General features: G+C 53.3%; 7 protein-coding genes across 7 annotated transcripts; 4 read left to right on the top strand and 3 right to left on the bottom strand.

Annotated features, from left to right (window-relative positions):
* Positions 1 to 90: 90 nt before the first annotated feature.
* On the top strand, positions 91 to 543 carry PG997_012520 (mitochondrial 37S ribosomal protein bS6m; the record flags this gene model as incomplete). The annotated part of the gene is made up of 1 exon (XM_066816834.1): positions 91 to 543. One exon carries the CDS (start codon positions 91 to 93, stop codon positions 541 to 543), a length of 453 nt encoding a protein of 150 aa, XP_066662526.1.
* An 866-nt stretch (positions 544 to 1,409) lies between these two features.
* PG997_012519 (uncharacterized protein) lies at positions 1,410 to 2,447 on the bottom strand (the record flags this gene model as incomplete). The annotated part of the gene is made up of 4 exons (XM_066816833.1): positions 1,410 to 1,854; positions 1,921 to 2,092; positions 2,150 to 2,235; positions 2,422 to 2,447. 4 exons carry the CDS (start codon positions 2,445 to 2,447, stop codon positions 1,410 to 1,412), a joined length of 729 nt encoding a protein of 242 aa, XP_066662525.1.
* A 2,635-nt stretch (positions 2,448 to 5,082) lies between these two features.
* PG997_012518 (uncharacterized protein) lies at positions 5,083 to 7,707 on the bottom strand (the record flags this gene model as incomplete). Its single annotated transcript, XM_066816832.1, has 5 exons — positions 5,083 to 5,292; positions 5,358 to 5,953; positions 6,137 to 6,360; positions 6,398 to 6,950; positions 7,203 to 7,707. 5 exons carry the CDS (start codon positions 7,705 to 7,707, stop codon positions 5,083 to 5,085), a joined length of 2,088 nt encoding a protein of 695 aa, XP_066662524.1.
* Positions 7,708 to 9,281: 1,574 nt separating this feature from the next.
* On the top strand, positions 9,282 to 9,941 carry PG997_012517 (uncharacterized protein; the record flags this gene model as incomplete). Its single annotated transcript, XM_066816831.1, has 1 exon — positions 9,282 to 9,941. The coding sequence occupies one exon, from the start codon at positions 9,282 to 9,284 to the stop codon at positions 9,939 to 9,941; it is 660 nt and encodes a 219-aa protein (XP_066662523.1).
* An 8-nt stretch (positions 9,942 to 9,949) lies between these two features.
* PG997_012516 (uncharacterized protein) lies at positions 9,950 to 10,761 on the top strand (the record flags this gene model as incomplete). Its single annotated transcript, XM_066816830.1, has 3 exons — positions 9,950 to 9,958; positions 10,051 to 10,140; positions 10,198 to 10,761. 3 exons carry the CDS (start codon positions 9,950 to 9,952, stop codon positions 10,759 to 10,761), a joined length of 663 nt encoding a protein of 220 aa, XP_066662522.1.
* Positions 10,762 to 11,625: 864 nt separating this feature from the next.
* Positions 11,626 to 12,744, top strand: PG997_012515 (uncharacterized protein; the record flags this gene model as incomplete). Its single annotated transcript, XM_066816829.1, has 1 exon — positions 11,626 to 12,744. The coding sequence occupies one exon, from the start codon at positions 11,626 to 11,628 to the stop codon at positions 12,742 to 12,744; it is 1,119 nt and encodes a 372-aa protein (XP_066662521.1).
* Positions 12,745 to 13,198: 454 nt separating this feature from the next.
* On the bottom strand, positions 13,199 to 14,250 carry PG997_012514 (uncharacterized protein; the record flags this gene model as incomplete). The annotated part of the gene is made up of 2 exons (XM_066816828.1): positions 13,199 to 13,408; positions 13,471 to 14,250. The coding sequence occupies 2 exons, from the start codon at positions 14,248 to 14,250 to the stop codon at positions 13,199 to 13,201; spliced, it is 990 nt and encodes a 329-aa protein (XP_066662520.1).
* Between the last annotated feature and the right edge of the window lie 97 nt (positions 14,251 to 14,347).

Below are 14,347 nucleotides of genomic sequence, written 5' to 3'. Positions count from 1 at the left end.
TGCTTTACCTCGGGCGTGATCCAACGAGGCCGTAGCTTAGTTCTCTACGCTCAACGTCAAACATGTTGCGACTCGCTCCATGAAGCCGATATGCAAACGCTGCCGAAAACCCATGTCACGCCCGCCTGCTTCCATCCACGATTCTCCGCCCTCATCCCTTCGTCAAGAGATGACATGCAAAAACGAGAACGACTGACTAACACCCGCCTTTTTGTTTTCTTCTTCCGTAGAATCGTCTCCACGACCGGCGCCCTCATCCTGCGCGAGCGCGGCGTCATCCGCGGCCTGTCCAACTGGGGCGTCTTCTCGCTGCCGCGGGCCGTGTCGGTGCACCAGATGCGGCACACGACGGGCCACTACTTCGCCATGCGCTACGACGCCGGCGTCGACACCCAAAAGTCCGTCTCCAAGGTCCTGCGCAACGACCCCCGCATGATCCGCCACACCAGCGTCAAGCTCGGCGACGGCAAGCTCGACACCATGAGCCGCATCGGCGCCATCGGCTGGCAGCGCCTCGGCATGGGCGACGAGAAGCGGGCCTGAGCAGGGAGAGAGCATGTGGCCTGAAAACCGACATATAGGCGGAAGAGAGAGGGAATGAGACCCAAAAAGAAGAAGAGGATGGAAAGCACGGGCAAAAGCCACACGCCGAGCAGTACTACGAGACAAGTACGGACCGAAGTTCTATTATTGGCAGAGAGAAAGGGGCCCAACGGGACAAACTGTGCAGCAGAAAGCCTCAGATGGCAATGGCAGCTTGAGGGCCAGTGTTGTAAAATATGGGAAATATTCAACAGGGCCTTGCAGAACTGTACGATACGACACGGAGAATTGTACAAAGACGGGTCATACCCGCCACTCCCCTTTCTAGATGGCGCGGCAGCCGGAGTAAGATCTGGGCTGTGTACATGAAGATACAAGATAGGAGAACATCTCGCAACAGCATAGGCTTGGCGGGAGAAATCTACGAAACTCAAGATTATGACAACTCGCCTCTATCTATGCCTAGTGATTTATTTGCGAAACCAGAGCGCGATGGTTGGTGGTCTTTGGGTGCTCAGGGAAATAGGTAGAGATGGACATAATCGTCATTATTCGTGTCAGAGCTCTATCTACTGTTACCTGTAACGGTTCTCCCCACGGTGGGACGGACTGTTGCTTCCATCGTGATTATGATCGCTTATCGTCTCAATCCCCGCTCAATTGAGCGCAGTAGTATGTTCCTGATTACCCCTGCGCTCGCTCGCTAGGGCTGTATGCAAGTGCGTCTAGCAATGTCTATCTATGGGCCGGGCGGTTGTGTCTTACCGCAATACACAATCATTGCGACACTCTGGATTAAAGAGTTACTGCCTCTTTTCCCGCTTCCGTCGCCCCCGACGCTCACGACGCTCGACCCCATTCCCGTTCTAGGCGGACTGGTCGACCTCCATGGCGCCGTCTTGCGGGCGCTGGTCCTTGAACCAGGCAACGAAGTCGTCAATGACATTGGGCCATGAGGCCTCTTCGTTCCAGAACGAGAGCGACTCATCTTCGGAACTCTTCTCGGCGAAGAGCAGCGTCTGGTTCCACATGTCGCGGCTGACGGTACGAGGCCACTTCTCTCGGAGATACTGCGTCCACAGGGGGAAGAAGTCGATGCCGGTTTGCTTGCCCACCCAGGGTCGACCAGGCGGGGCGAACAGCATGGTCCAGTACAAGATGGCATTGTCAAGGGCGAGAGCGCGTTGATCGGGTTCCTTGCCAGCGACGAAGGCGTGCTTGGCAACCTTCTTGAAGAAGTCCTTGTCCTTCGAAAGCTTGGCCACAGAGTTGAGGACATGCTTTTTTTGCGTAGCAATGTTGCCATCAACGCTACAGGGACTGTTAGTCATTCCTCTAGGTGTAGGGATAGGGCATGTGCTTCAGAATAAGACTCACCCAGCATCGGCCCAGCCCGACACAAAACCATCCTTCTTGATCTCACCAATGGTCTCGGCCTTGACGATCTCCAAAACAATGAACATGGAGGCATCCTCCAGGTTCACACCGACAGTCTCCAGGTACTTCATCGTGTTGTCAGGGCCGATCTTGTCCTTCTCGTCCTGTGCGTCTTTTGAAACCTTAGCTACTGTAACATGGCTAGAATGGATTGTTCATTTAAACGTACCTCGTAGCGACTCAAACTGCTTCAGCAAGGAAGACTCGCGAGATACGGTGGGAGCGGAACCACCGCTGGCTCCCGAAGCGTAGAACCTATAGTGATTATAGTCAGTAACAATGCAATAGACGTTATCATTAGTCAACAAGTATACCACTGCATTGCATTAACAAAATAGGGCTTGCGGCTCAGGCTGTACTGCATAGGGGGAACTGGAATTGCTTTGGGGTTGAACCAAGCTGTCAAGGTTAGTAACGGGGTGGATGGGTTGCAAGACATACGGGGACGGGCCGCGTTGCTCGAACATGAAGGATCTCATGCGCTGATCATACGACATTGTGCCGGTATCTTAGCGGACGCACAGCCTCTGGTCGATTGGGAAGAATCGGGAATACCACTTGGGGGAGACTGTTTGGGATTTGGATGACGACCACGCTGCGGGAGAAAATGAAATTGTCAAGTGAAATTGTTCAACTCGAAAACGAGAGGTAATGGCAGAATTCCAGAGCCCCGTTTTCCCACAAACAAGAGATTCAGAGGTGCACTGGTCAATAGGGTTGTTTCGACTGGCGGCAGATGTCAAGGAGAGATGATTCGGTATCCCATCTCCTTGTAAGTAACTTGGGTTGGCACCAGCAGAAACCTGCACCGTAACTCGACTCGGCGATGGGTTGATGCCAGCCGAATGTCCGGTTCGTGACTTGGATAGGGGGCACAGCACCAAGAGAACGGAAAGCAGCTGGCCCGCATGATAGGCGAACAGGCTCATCAAACGAAGTGATCACCCCCATTCTGAGCAACTTGAGCAGAATAAGGGGTTCAGGGGGCCTAAAGCCGACACCTCCCTTGATCAACACATCTAGGTCCAACAACAGACCATCAGTATGATCGCAACGAGGCACCACACTAACAGTCGAGACCAGTCCACACCCCTAACTGCATGACGGGGTCTGTTCACGCGGAAGGGCCTGCCGACTTGCTTGTCACAGGCAGTAGCCATGAAAGTCTTCGTTGCGGCCACTCGGCTACAGCCGTGGGAGTCAAAGGTTCGTGTATGCCAGGAGACTGGAAGCGAATGTAGAGCCACAAGGCGAACATCGCTGACCGGTTCTGGGCCAGCGTCGCAAAGATCATGGTTTGTCCAGCTCCAAACCCCAAATGGCCACCAACCGCGCATGCGCCTGGTCGACATGATAGTTTTTGGCCGTCATACAATCTCCCTAGAGACCTTATGGCATCCGGCGTCTCATAAAGGCATCGAGGTGGCCATGGTCATGTATCGATGTGCGTTTCCATCCACAATCGATGGAGGTTATCGTATTGAAATCCGGATTCTCGTCGCATTCACAATTCGAAACAGCACCACCACGACAGCCCAAGCCGCAAGACGCAACATATCATATCGGTCGATCAGAAAGTCTGACTTACGAATCAACGGCCTCGTCCATCCTGTAACTGGAGCTTTTCAGAAACTGAATTCAACCCGTTAGCTTCTGTCGTGTCTAGCACCAATACCCTCGTCGGCGCCAATAAGGGGTGGTATTGTCGACAACAAGGCGGTGAACGGCAACCAAGCGCAGCCAAGGACAGAAGGGAATAACCTACTCTTTGGGCGACCTTTTCAGTTGCACCCGTGATCCCGATGAACTCGGCCACAAGGGCCCTGTGCGCAGACGACAACGGCATCTTGATGGGAAAGTAGGCGATCGATATTCGGCAATTCAATAAAAGGGCGGGCGGAAGAGAATGTGCCTCCGATCGATCTCGTTCGTCCGAAGTGGGAATGTCGAGTGTAAAGATCCACCTGCGCAGGAGGCAAAGTAAAATATCCGGGGGTGCTGCTCCACGACGATTATACCTATGGTTGTTCCAAAGTAAATCACGATGGGGGAGGAGGAAGATGGTGATGATGTATGGAAGCGCGACGAAGTTCTTGCAGGTCAGGGACGATCAGGTCGGACAAAACGATACGCCTGAGCGCTGTCGGCTCCCATGCCAGTCGCGCGTGGATTCCGGGAGAAGAGTTGTTTCCGACCGCGGAAACAAAGAGTATGCAAGATAAAATCGGCGATACGAATGTGGTGATGCAGTTGCTTCGCAAGGCTGACTGTGGAAGATAACCGATGTTGATGGTGGGGGTTTTAGGCGGCAAGCTCTATCTGCAATGGCGGGGTACAATGATGGGAAGCCTGGGAAGCTTAGCCTGGGAAGCTCCCAAGGCTCCTTCCATCTGAGGTGCTCCACTCCTCAGCTGTCTCCACCACAGCTAGCTTATAAGTACCTACCTGGAGAGTATTATTAGATTAGGGAATAGCAGACTAGTAATACCAATGTAGAACAGGCCAGAATCAAGCGTAGATGGGCATCAGTGGCAAGTATATGTATGTGTGTATCAATTCAACAACTACTGATCAATCCTAGCCTCATCCCAGCCGGGCTTGCTATACGATATAAGAGCAAAAGAACAGAAGGGTATCGTGGTGTAGTAGTGGCCGTCGTCTGATCACACACGACCAAAATGCAAATGCTGTACCGACCCCTTGCTCTCCGCAACGGGATGAGTAGAAGTGACAGGAGGCTAGGGAAACATAAGGAAACAATGCTGCCGCCGCTCTCTCCAATCGACATATACAATCTCTGCGACGGTCCCATACATGCAATAAGCCTCCTTATAAGCCGTCATACTTGGCCAGTTCGCACGCAAAATCTCCCACGGCGAACCCATCCGGCAACTCCCCGCCGCCCAGTAACACCCTTCGAGCCTTTGCCGCATCCACTGCCTTGGAAGCCGCAACATGATCGCCTCGAGGTTCATCCAGTGCACCATCTAATCCTACAGAACAGCGCTCCGTCAAACACCCCTGGATGAAACCCACTGGATCAGTCTGTCTGCCCGTACTCCCACTCGTGCATGTTTCGGGCAGACGAAGCGACGAGGAGCTCTAGTCCCCAAGCGGCATGCCATCAAGCTCGTCCAACAACCTTCGCCAGTTATCGGCAAGCATCTCGCCATACTTGACACGCTCTTGAGCCCAATCCTGGGCTAGACGGGAGACGTGGTACTGAGTCTGCTGGAAGTATATGAGCTCATCCCGGATACACTCGCGTACGAAAACAGAGCGGTTATGCTGGTTGACTATGTTCTCCTTATCCTGCATCGTGTGTTAGTCCAGCTGCCAAGTTCCCACGCGTGGGTCATGTTTTCTGTATATCGTACCTTGATGATGTTCTCAACCACTCGCTCGATTTCACCAGGTTTGACTAGTCCGTCCGGTTTAGCCCGCAGACCCGCAAGCTTTGTCTCGTTATTCTGTATTCTTCGCTCCAGATACGGGATGTTGTCCTTGTCGAGCCGCTCTCGGCGTTCGAACATATCGCGTACTGAGACCAGCGAATCGCGCTGTCTCTTCAAGTCTTCCAATACGCCAGCGTCCCAAGCTCTGCTCTCGTCCTCTAGCAGACTCTGGGCGGTTCGCAGACCCTTGGACATCGCAACGAGACCATCGTTGAGCAAGGGCACGTCATTAGTGTCAGTCGCGTACGTGTCAGCACTCGCCTCGGTCAAAGATCCGAGGGAGACAGCCATTCGCGCGTGGTCAGCAGCTACACCCTCCGAGCGCTTGACCAAGCGATCCATCAGGTTACAGGCATTGATATACAATTCGGCAGACCGCCGGACCCCAGATCGCGTGCGGTCAAATAGCTCATTCAGAGGCCCGATGGGCAAAGAATCTTCGAGTCCGGGGGAAGCGGCCGCCCGGTGAACTCGTCTTGCACCGATATAGTTGCTTGCTTGCGCCATACGGAAAGTTCCTGCAGTTGAAGATATGGTTAGTTCAGTGACTCGTCAAAATGACGCAGCAGTGATTCTTACTGTAGGGACAGTCATGAACATTATCACCAACTGTTCTTGTCCCAGGACCGGATGCCTAACTACCGCGTTCAAGAAACGCGACAGGCCTCGCCGTCTCTTTTCTATGAATGCGCCATCATTACTCAGATGGTTTCCATTCACAGCCACCCTCTTGGGCGGCAGAAGCGGCAGGACCCGGAAAGGATAACGCTTATGTAAACAGTCGAGGAGCCACACGAAGTCACTGTAACGCCTGATGACTTTGCTACCTCGACGGGAGCTGGTAACCTCGTAGTTGTGATGCTGGAACATGAATAGTCCCTCCTTCTCCGGCATGAGCGTCACCAAGATGTTCTCCTCCACGGCGCTACCCGTTCGACCAGCACTAATGGTGCGTGTGAGACACAGCGGGAGGGTTGACACTGGGCGTGCGATCGGCACTGGAAGGTGCGCCGAAGGGGCTGGCCTGATTCGAGGGCGCGCCGCCGAAGCCGGCTTCCGCGGTAGGATTAGAGCCGTCAAAGTACCCCCAGTCCCCAGGGTTCGAAGGCATGGTGCCAGACGCTGCCGACTGGCGACCTGAGGCTATGGGTGTCCCTGAGGCTATTGAGGGCGTTGTAAACGTCGATGTCGTTCGCTGTTGCACACCAGGCTCATCGTCCGGTCCGAACCCATTCCCACCGAAACTCGAAACTCTGCGTTCGTCGCGGTTGCCATTGGAGGCTTTTGGTGTGTGCGCGTGATTGTGGTTTTGGTGCAGGTCGGGCGTGTTCCAGGGATCATCTTCCGGGTCCGACATGGAGGGCTTTCGAACTTGCGACCTGGGCGGCGAGTCTTTCTTGGGGGTTTCGGGTGCTTGTGGAGGTTTCGCAGCCAGCTCCGAGGCATCAAAAATAGGTTGTTGAAGCGGTTGGGGTTTCTTGTTGCTGAGGTTGGATAACTGGGTCGAAGGGAGATCTATTGAAATTCATCAGTCCCGGCGCGACGGAGCAAGTCGATATCAGTATCAGCGAACGAATAGCGTCACAACATGGACCCGCTTGTGATGATGCACAGGACAGTCACAAGGCAGGCAACCACGAATTGACGGAGGCCAAGCAATTGGGATGCAATCGTGTAGATTGACGAATGGAGAGCGAGCAAGGAATCCGGCGACTCCAAATATTTGACGGACGGACCATATTGTCAAGGAAACAGTGCGAGACTTACTGCGTCGTCTTTCGTCGACTCCGTCCAAGTTGATCGTTTCGCCTTCTTGGGCTAGGCCGATAAGCGCGAGGAGCACGTTGAAAGAATCTCGGTCGAGTTGCACCTCCTCGCCCTGGGGAGAGAGAATGTTCATGATTCTAGCTTGGTCATCGGCACCCAGCTTCGCAGAGGCCAGGGTCGTGGTCACGCCGGCGGGCGAGACCTTGCCGCCACGGCCATTCTCGCGTAGTGTATAGTCGTATGCTTCGACGTAGCTCTCGGGCACCTCGACGCCAGCCAGCAAGTTACGGATTAAGTCAGCACGCGATTGTTGCTTTCGAGGAGTCGGCAGGTCCCAAGGGGAATGGCGTTCGCTTCCCAGCGCATCTCCATCATCAAACAGAGTATCGGAAGTTGATCGAGTCATTGGCCCATCTTCCTCGAAGAGCGAGTTGCGCGACCGGCCCAAGGCCGAGTTGCTTAGCGCAGGCGATTCGTCCGGCGGAGATGTACCGAAGAGAGACATGCTGGGCTCTTGAGCTGAAGCAAATGTTTTGCACTCGTAGATCGGACAGAGTCGTGTAAAGCAAGGAGGCTCGCTACTATGGGATCAAGAGGGCGTGTAGAATGGGATCCGTTATCGGGTTGTTTCGCTGCCGGCGGGCGTCGTAATGGTCTTCGGACCCAACGATAGTCGAGCTTCCCAAACGGGATATTGGCGTCTGCAACTGCAATCGCTGCAGATGTCGGGCGGGTGCGTTCAACGTAATGCGCCGAGTATCTTGTGTATGTGCTTTCAATCTGCGACGGCGGAGCTCAAAGATGCCAGCACTCAATGGGATCGCGAAGGGTATTGCACAACTCTTACGTAGGTGGTGTTCATGACGATAAGCTGTAAGAAGACATGTGGGACTGGGACTGGAGGAGGCTGTAGGCAGCATTCAATGGGCGTTGGGTATTGGTCCGTCAGCCCACCAGCTACTGAAACAGGGTGACGAGTCTGAGAAAGCTCCTGTGGGGCGCGTCATTCCAGATGTCATCCATCCCACCCAAGCACATCCTAACCTTATGACATCCATTGCATGTGCATTGATGTATGCCATTGCTGGCAATCACTTAGGTCGTGATAAACCGTTTCTTACACCTCACCTCAGTCTTCTATACTTATACTCTTATCATTCCAATATATGTAGCTTAGGTGCAGCGAAGGGACCTCATGTATAATGCTGACTAAAACTCGCGGGTCACTCATTGCCGTACAACATAAAAACAGGTGTTATGGTTATGACCCTCCATCGGCATGTAGGTTAGGCAGATGAGATACGGGCTCCTGGCAAGATCTGTTCGATCTGTTTAATCTGCTCTAAACTGCGGAGACTCCCGAGCTGGGGTAGACTGCCTACTTACTTTGATCAGCCCAGAAAAGAAGGGGAAAACACGAAGCGAGATACATAATCCAGACGAAACGGGGCAATAGCAATACAGCCGGGGATCATTGTGGACAAAGTATAGGTATATATGTAGGTAACCAATCTCAGAAGATGAAGCTAAGAATTCGAGAGGCCGTGAAGGTATAGGAATGGCAGTGTGTGGCTAGCTTTTGCAGTGCATGCGGACCTCACGGTTGAGTATCGTCTAGTAGTAGGATTGCCAATTTGCCAGTAGAAGCCGCCTGTTCAGGGCTGGTCTGTTGAATTTCTCTTCTCGGTTCTTTGGCTGGTAAAAGGCATAATGATAGATCTCCGTTGAGTGACGAAGAGAGTCCTGGGTGCCAGCACAAGCTCACCAGGGATCATCCACGAGTAAAATAAGAACCTGGGGTGGTAACGAACCACCGCCTTGGGACTGCACTGAACCACTGAACTCGCTGGAATTGTCCCCGACTGGCTAAAGCAACCAACGCTAAAAACAAGATCGATGGCTCGCTCTTCCACCAACCACCACCTCCGAAGCTTTCCCTATTGACTCAACTGCAAGAAACAGTTTACAGACAACATATTTTCGGAATTGCGATATTGAACCACCAGAGGCCTCTACAACGCCACAACTACAGCAAACAACGCAGAATATTCTTCCAGATTCCCATCTTCCAGCGTCACAATGAAGACGGACAATTACAAAAATCTTTGCCTCGCGCAGGCCCTGAACTCCCCCTTGAAGTATCAGCATGGTTGCATCATCGTCAAGGGAGGCAAGGTTATCGGACAGGGCTTCAATGACATCCGCAGCGGTTTCGACGGCGGCGCCCTGAAGACAGGCCAGCTACCCCTCTCGGCCGCTCCACGTCCTGCCTCCCCTGCCGCCGGCCCCACCAATGCAGCCGCGAAGCCCAAGAACTTCACGGCCTATGAGTCGATCGTCGGCATGGGTGGCGGCCCGCTGGCCAACACTCCGTTGACCATGCACAGCGAGATGATGGCCATCAACAGCGCCCTCTCCTCCTCCAGCACCCTGGCCGCCACTACGGTGTCCTCCATCAAACCGTGCTACAAGTTACCGGGTGACACGAAACGCAAACGCGAGTTACGAAGGGGCGCGGTTGCGGCCTTCGTCGACCGTGTGTGCCGCGCCGAGCTCAAGCAGGGTATTCAACAAGGTACCAATTCTCTTCAAGGATCCGAGTGGCGCTTTGAAGCTTCCACAGAACAACGGGATGGCGCTAAAGACATCGTCGCCCAAATCGGTTCCTCTCTATCCGAAGGGGAAACAGCTGAAGAGCCAGAGCTACGTACCTTCTCCCTATCAGGCCGACTACTATAGTCCCAACAATGGCCAGCGTAAGCACAAGCACAACAAGAAGTACACGCCGCACAAGAAGCAGCGGCGGCAGCAGCAGCAGCAGGAAAAGTCTCTGAATGCTTCTCCTAAGGATCCCATTGACGATGACACCGATACGGAGTTTGCTCCCGACAGTGCATCCATGAAGAAAGTGAAGAATTTGGAAGTTTTCGAGAGAAAGGTAAGTTCATTGACAAATACGACCATCGTCGAATTACATTTTCTGACATACATGCAGCCTAGGCATCACGTTATAGAGCCGCTCGAGAACCACATGTTGCTCCCCAAAGGTCGAGCTCACGCAAGTGGGCGAAATCTGCGAGACCGTATGAAACATCCAAAGCTTATAGGAGCGGATCTCTATGTTATTCGTATAAGTCCCTCTGGAGAAGGGCATAAGCGTGAGCCTAGCGACCACAAGAAACCTAAGACGACCTGGCATGCCGACACGCCGGAGACAAGCTCCCCGAGCTCTGCTTCCGAAGTTTCTACAGGATCCTTGTACGACGAGCTCAGTTTCAAAGAACCTGTGCGTCTCGCCCCATCGATTTCGAGCACCAAGGAACCTCATTTGTGTGCTGGAGAGTCTCGGCCATGTTACCGTTGCGTAGCATATATGGACTCAGTGGGTATCAAGCGTGTATTTTGGACAACTACTAGCGGAGACTGGGAGTGCGCCAAAGTAAGCGATATGGTTCAGATGCTAGAGGGTTCGATGAGCGACGAGGCCAACGCCAACATTGGTCTTTTCGTGACGAAGCATGAAGTTTTGAGGCTGAGGAGGATGTTCGGGGAGCTATGATGATAGCAAACTGGTCAGTTCTACTCTACCGTCCTCGTAGCCCAAAATGCACTGTCCTTGGTGTCCCCTCGCATTTGGTTTATTCTGCTCCACGCAGTAAACGTGACTATGGAAACACTGAATGGTATCAATGTTTACAAAGTGAAGTTATAAAATTGCAGCCGGTGATATACATCGGATCTCCAGCGGTCTTATACGGATTCGAAACAAATGATCCCACCGCTATGATTTCGTGTTGAATCATACACCTCCATCGAGGTGGGCATTACTATAGAGTCCCAACTGTATCCTCTGTCACATTTTAAGATTCACTCCCTACCTGGCTCTATCGTACCGGCCCAGAAATCCCCTGTAACGCTCACCACAGTATTCCATCCACCTAACGGCTTCCTATTTCACCATATGCATTTCATCCCATACCTCTAGAGATGGAGCAATGAGCGACAGTGGCCAATTTCAGACATGATAAGTCAACTGACCAGTCAAGCATTCGATTTGTTTCTGTACTTGTGATGTGCCTGGCAGCCAAAGGCATAGTCCAACGCACCACTCGTACTCCCAACCTTATTATCTCATTATCGTTCTGACATGGCAGTGCCGGAGATGGGTAGTTGTTTACATATCGGAGATGGGTGCCTTGTGCCTTTATATTTCGGGCCTTCGCCCAGACTGGCATGTCGTTCATCTCTATTTGCCAAACACCCTTGTTCCCTTTCCTCTTCGCACCAGTATAATTCTCTATAAGAGGATCATATTGAGACCATATTTCTCGTGGGTTACGATTGAGACAGAGCGGCACTCGAGCTCACCACACATTCACTACGAAATAATATTGTCGCCATAAGCTAAGGTCACCGTGACGAGATGGCCAACATTGCTATCGCCCAGCCTGGAGCGAGTCACAGTCCTTCAGCCTCTTTCCATCAATTCCCAATCTTGCCTCCAGAACTCCGGTTCATCATCTGGGAACAGGCCTACCTCGAGATCGTCAAAGAAGGCCCCCAGAACTGGGAGCTTCTGCTCCGAGATGCCAAAGACGGCGGCGCCGTTGTGACTAAAAGAGACAGAAGTAATACGCCTTTTGTCGCCGGGCCATTGCGAGACCAATACATTATAAACCTTCGGATGGCCAGCAGGGAAGCCAATTGCTGTTTTACGACATACATCCTCATGAAGGTGTTCACGCCGGCACCCTACATGGTCGAGCCTTGGAAACGATATACGCTCGGCCGGATGGCTATGACGAGAGTATGGTTGTGTCCTGAAGCCGATGAGTGGATTTTCAACTTCGAGTTTAACATGAGGCACAGCGGGCATCTTCCGTTATTCGATGACTGGATGTCGGAGCTGGAAGAAGAGAACAACTCGAGGACTCTTCATAACAGCCTGGTAGTCCTCGGGTCCATTGGTCATCTGCGCATGGGGTTCTGGGCGCTGGCCGGGTATACGGAACACAACATCGACCAATTCCTGGACTCGCTGCCACAGCTGTCCCGCCTCTCGATTCATCTTGAGCCCATCCCTTGCAACGATGTCCCCTATATATTCGATTCCATGATGCCCAAGTTGCAAGGAGGAGATTTCTCCTACGAGAACCGTCACTTTGCGGCTCATTGCTTCTTCCAGGAAGTGGGCCATGTGGAGTTCAGCGGGGGAAAAGTGGCAGTCCCCGAGTCGGCCACCAAGGATATCCAAGTCCCCGACGAGCAGGTGCTGGCTTCGAAGGATTATGAATTCCTGCGGAGATGTGTGCGCGTTGAGCTCGAGTACGCTGCCTATCCTACTTATAGGCCAACGGGTCTAAACCGTGGTGATATCCAGAACCTCATTGGTCGATGGGTGACACTTGGCGACCGGGGAGTAGAGCGAGTTATGGCTACTCGTATCACGTCTGTACAGAGACAGTTCGGGCAGTTCCCCAAGCTTAAGCCCGTCGAGCCCAAACCTTCAGGGTGGAACAAGTTAAGGTGCACCATGGCATGAGGCCTGCAAGTTAGTTTGCATCGTGGTCATCATAATCACTGTTCCTATTGTATGGTTTCCACGCAACAAAGAAGAAGCGACAGGAGGCTTTCAGTTAGAAAGATTACGAGAGAATCATGGCACTTGGTGCAGCCAGCCCAGCGAAGGAAAGTGGTAGAACTCCGGACACAAACCCCGAATATGTATACCCAAAGATGCATACCAACTTGTATATATATATATATATATATATAATGGATATTTGCAATGAAATAATGAGTGTATCGCAAGATCGATATCGTCTGTGAAACCCTTCATTGAGATAGACAAGACCTTTTAGACATATGTACCCCTTTATGCATTTGCATTCTCCTAGCCTTCACATGCGTGTTATCTCGATGCCATTGTACTACATCACAGAAGCTTGCTAAATGAGTCCCATAAGATGTTTTCCTTCCTTAGGTGTGTGTGAGGCTCAGAATGTGCCAGGCCAAAACCGACCCCTATTGCTCTCCGCCCACGCCGCATCATGCGCCACGACAACTTCGACCTTGAATTTCCTCCCCTCAAGCTCAATTCCCGCCTCGACAAACCTCTTTATACCGTCCAGTGTAGTCCTCGCCACCTCCGTATCCGTGTGTACGCTGCGCACCCCTCCCTGGTTGTCGGGATACTCGGCGAACTCCTTCTCGCCAGCCAAAAGCCGAGGGTCATGACAACAGTCACCGCCGAGGTAGACATACTTACCATCGCTCGCACGCACCAACAAGTTGACGTGGCCGTAGATATGGCCGGGGAGTCGACGACGTAGACCGAGCCGTCGCCGTATAGATCAAGAGTATGCGGGAAACCTGCTAGGGGCTTCCACGCGCAGCTTGCTCCTCCGTCTCTCCCATCGACAATCACAGAAGAAGGACCACGTGGTGGTAGCTTGGCGAGGGATCCCTTAGGCATCGGCGTATGTCGCGGCGCGTGCGTCTCGTAATAGCCACCAGCCCCACCATTTGCCCGTCCCGGAACGGGAGGAAGCTCCAGCGTCCGATCCCACGGCAGTTCGTCCCTCCTGAAAATTTCGGCCGGGTACCGCGGCCCGGCGCCGTTCCTCAGGACCTCGAGCGTGCCGCTGCCGACGAGGAAAGTAGCGGCCGCGAAGTCCGCGGGCGTGCCGACGTGGTCCCAGTGGACGTGGCTGAGGACGACGAAGTCGACATCCGTCGCGGGGTCGAGGCCGCCCCTTCGGAGGCTGGCGGCCGCGTCGTCCTCCGCGTCCGCACCCGCGCCCGCGGGCTGGCGCGCGGCGATGTGCGGCGCCATCGCGGGGGCGTAGCCGGACAGGTCGCGCTTGACGCCGAGGTCGAAGACGAGGTTGGTCTTGGACGGCGCGTGGCGGATCAGGAACGCGAGAGAGGGGACCGTGTTGCGTCTTTCCGGGTCGGCGTCTGTGACGAAGAGGTGCTCGGGGAGGGTCAGGTGGCCCGCCCTGAGAGCGGAGAGGCTCACTGTAGTAGGAACGGGCGCCTGCGGCATGGCTTTGGATCTTGCACTGTTCGAGTCGAAGAAGGATATATTCAATTGGATATGTTATAGTAGATTATTCATAAAGTAGCAATCAGAAGAGCCATCA

The sequence above is a fragment of the Apiospora hydei genome, assembly GCF_038363865.1.
Source record: "Apiospora hydei strain CBS 114990 chromosome Unknown utg000009l_segment0_segment0, whole genome shotgun sequence".
Lineage (NCBI taxonomy): Eukaryota > Fungi > Ascomycota > Sordariomycetes > Amphisphaeriales > Apiosporaceae > Apiospora > Apiospora hydei.
The sequence above is the reverse complement of the archived record's forward strand: the minus strand, read 5'-3'. Positions and strand labels throughout refer to the sequence as shown.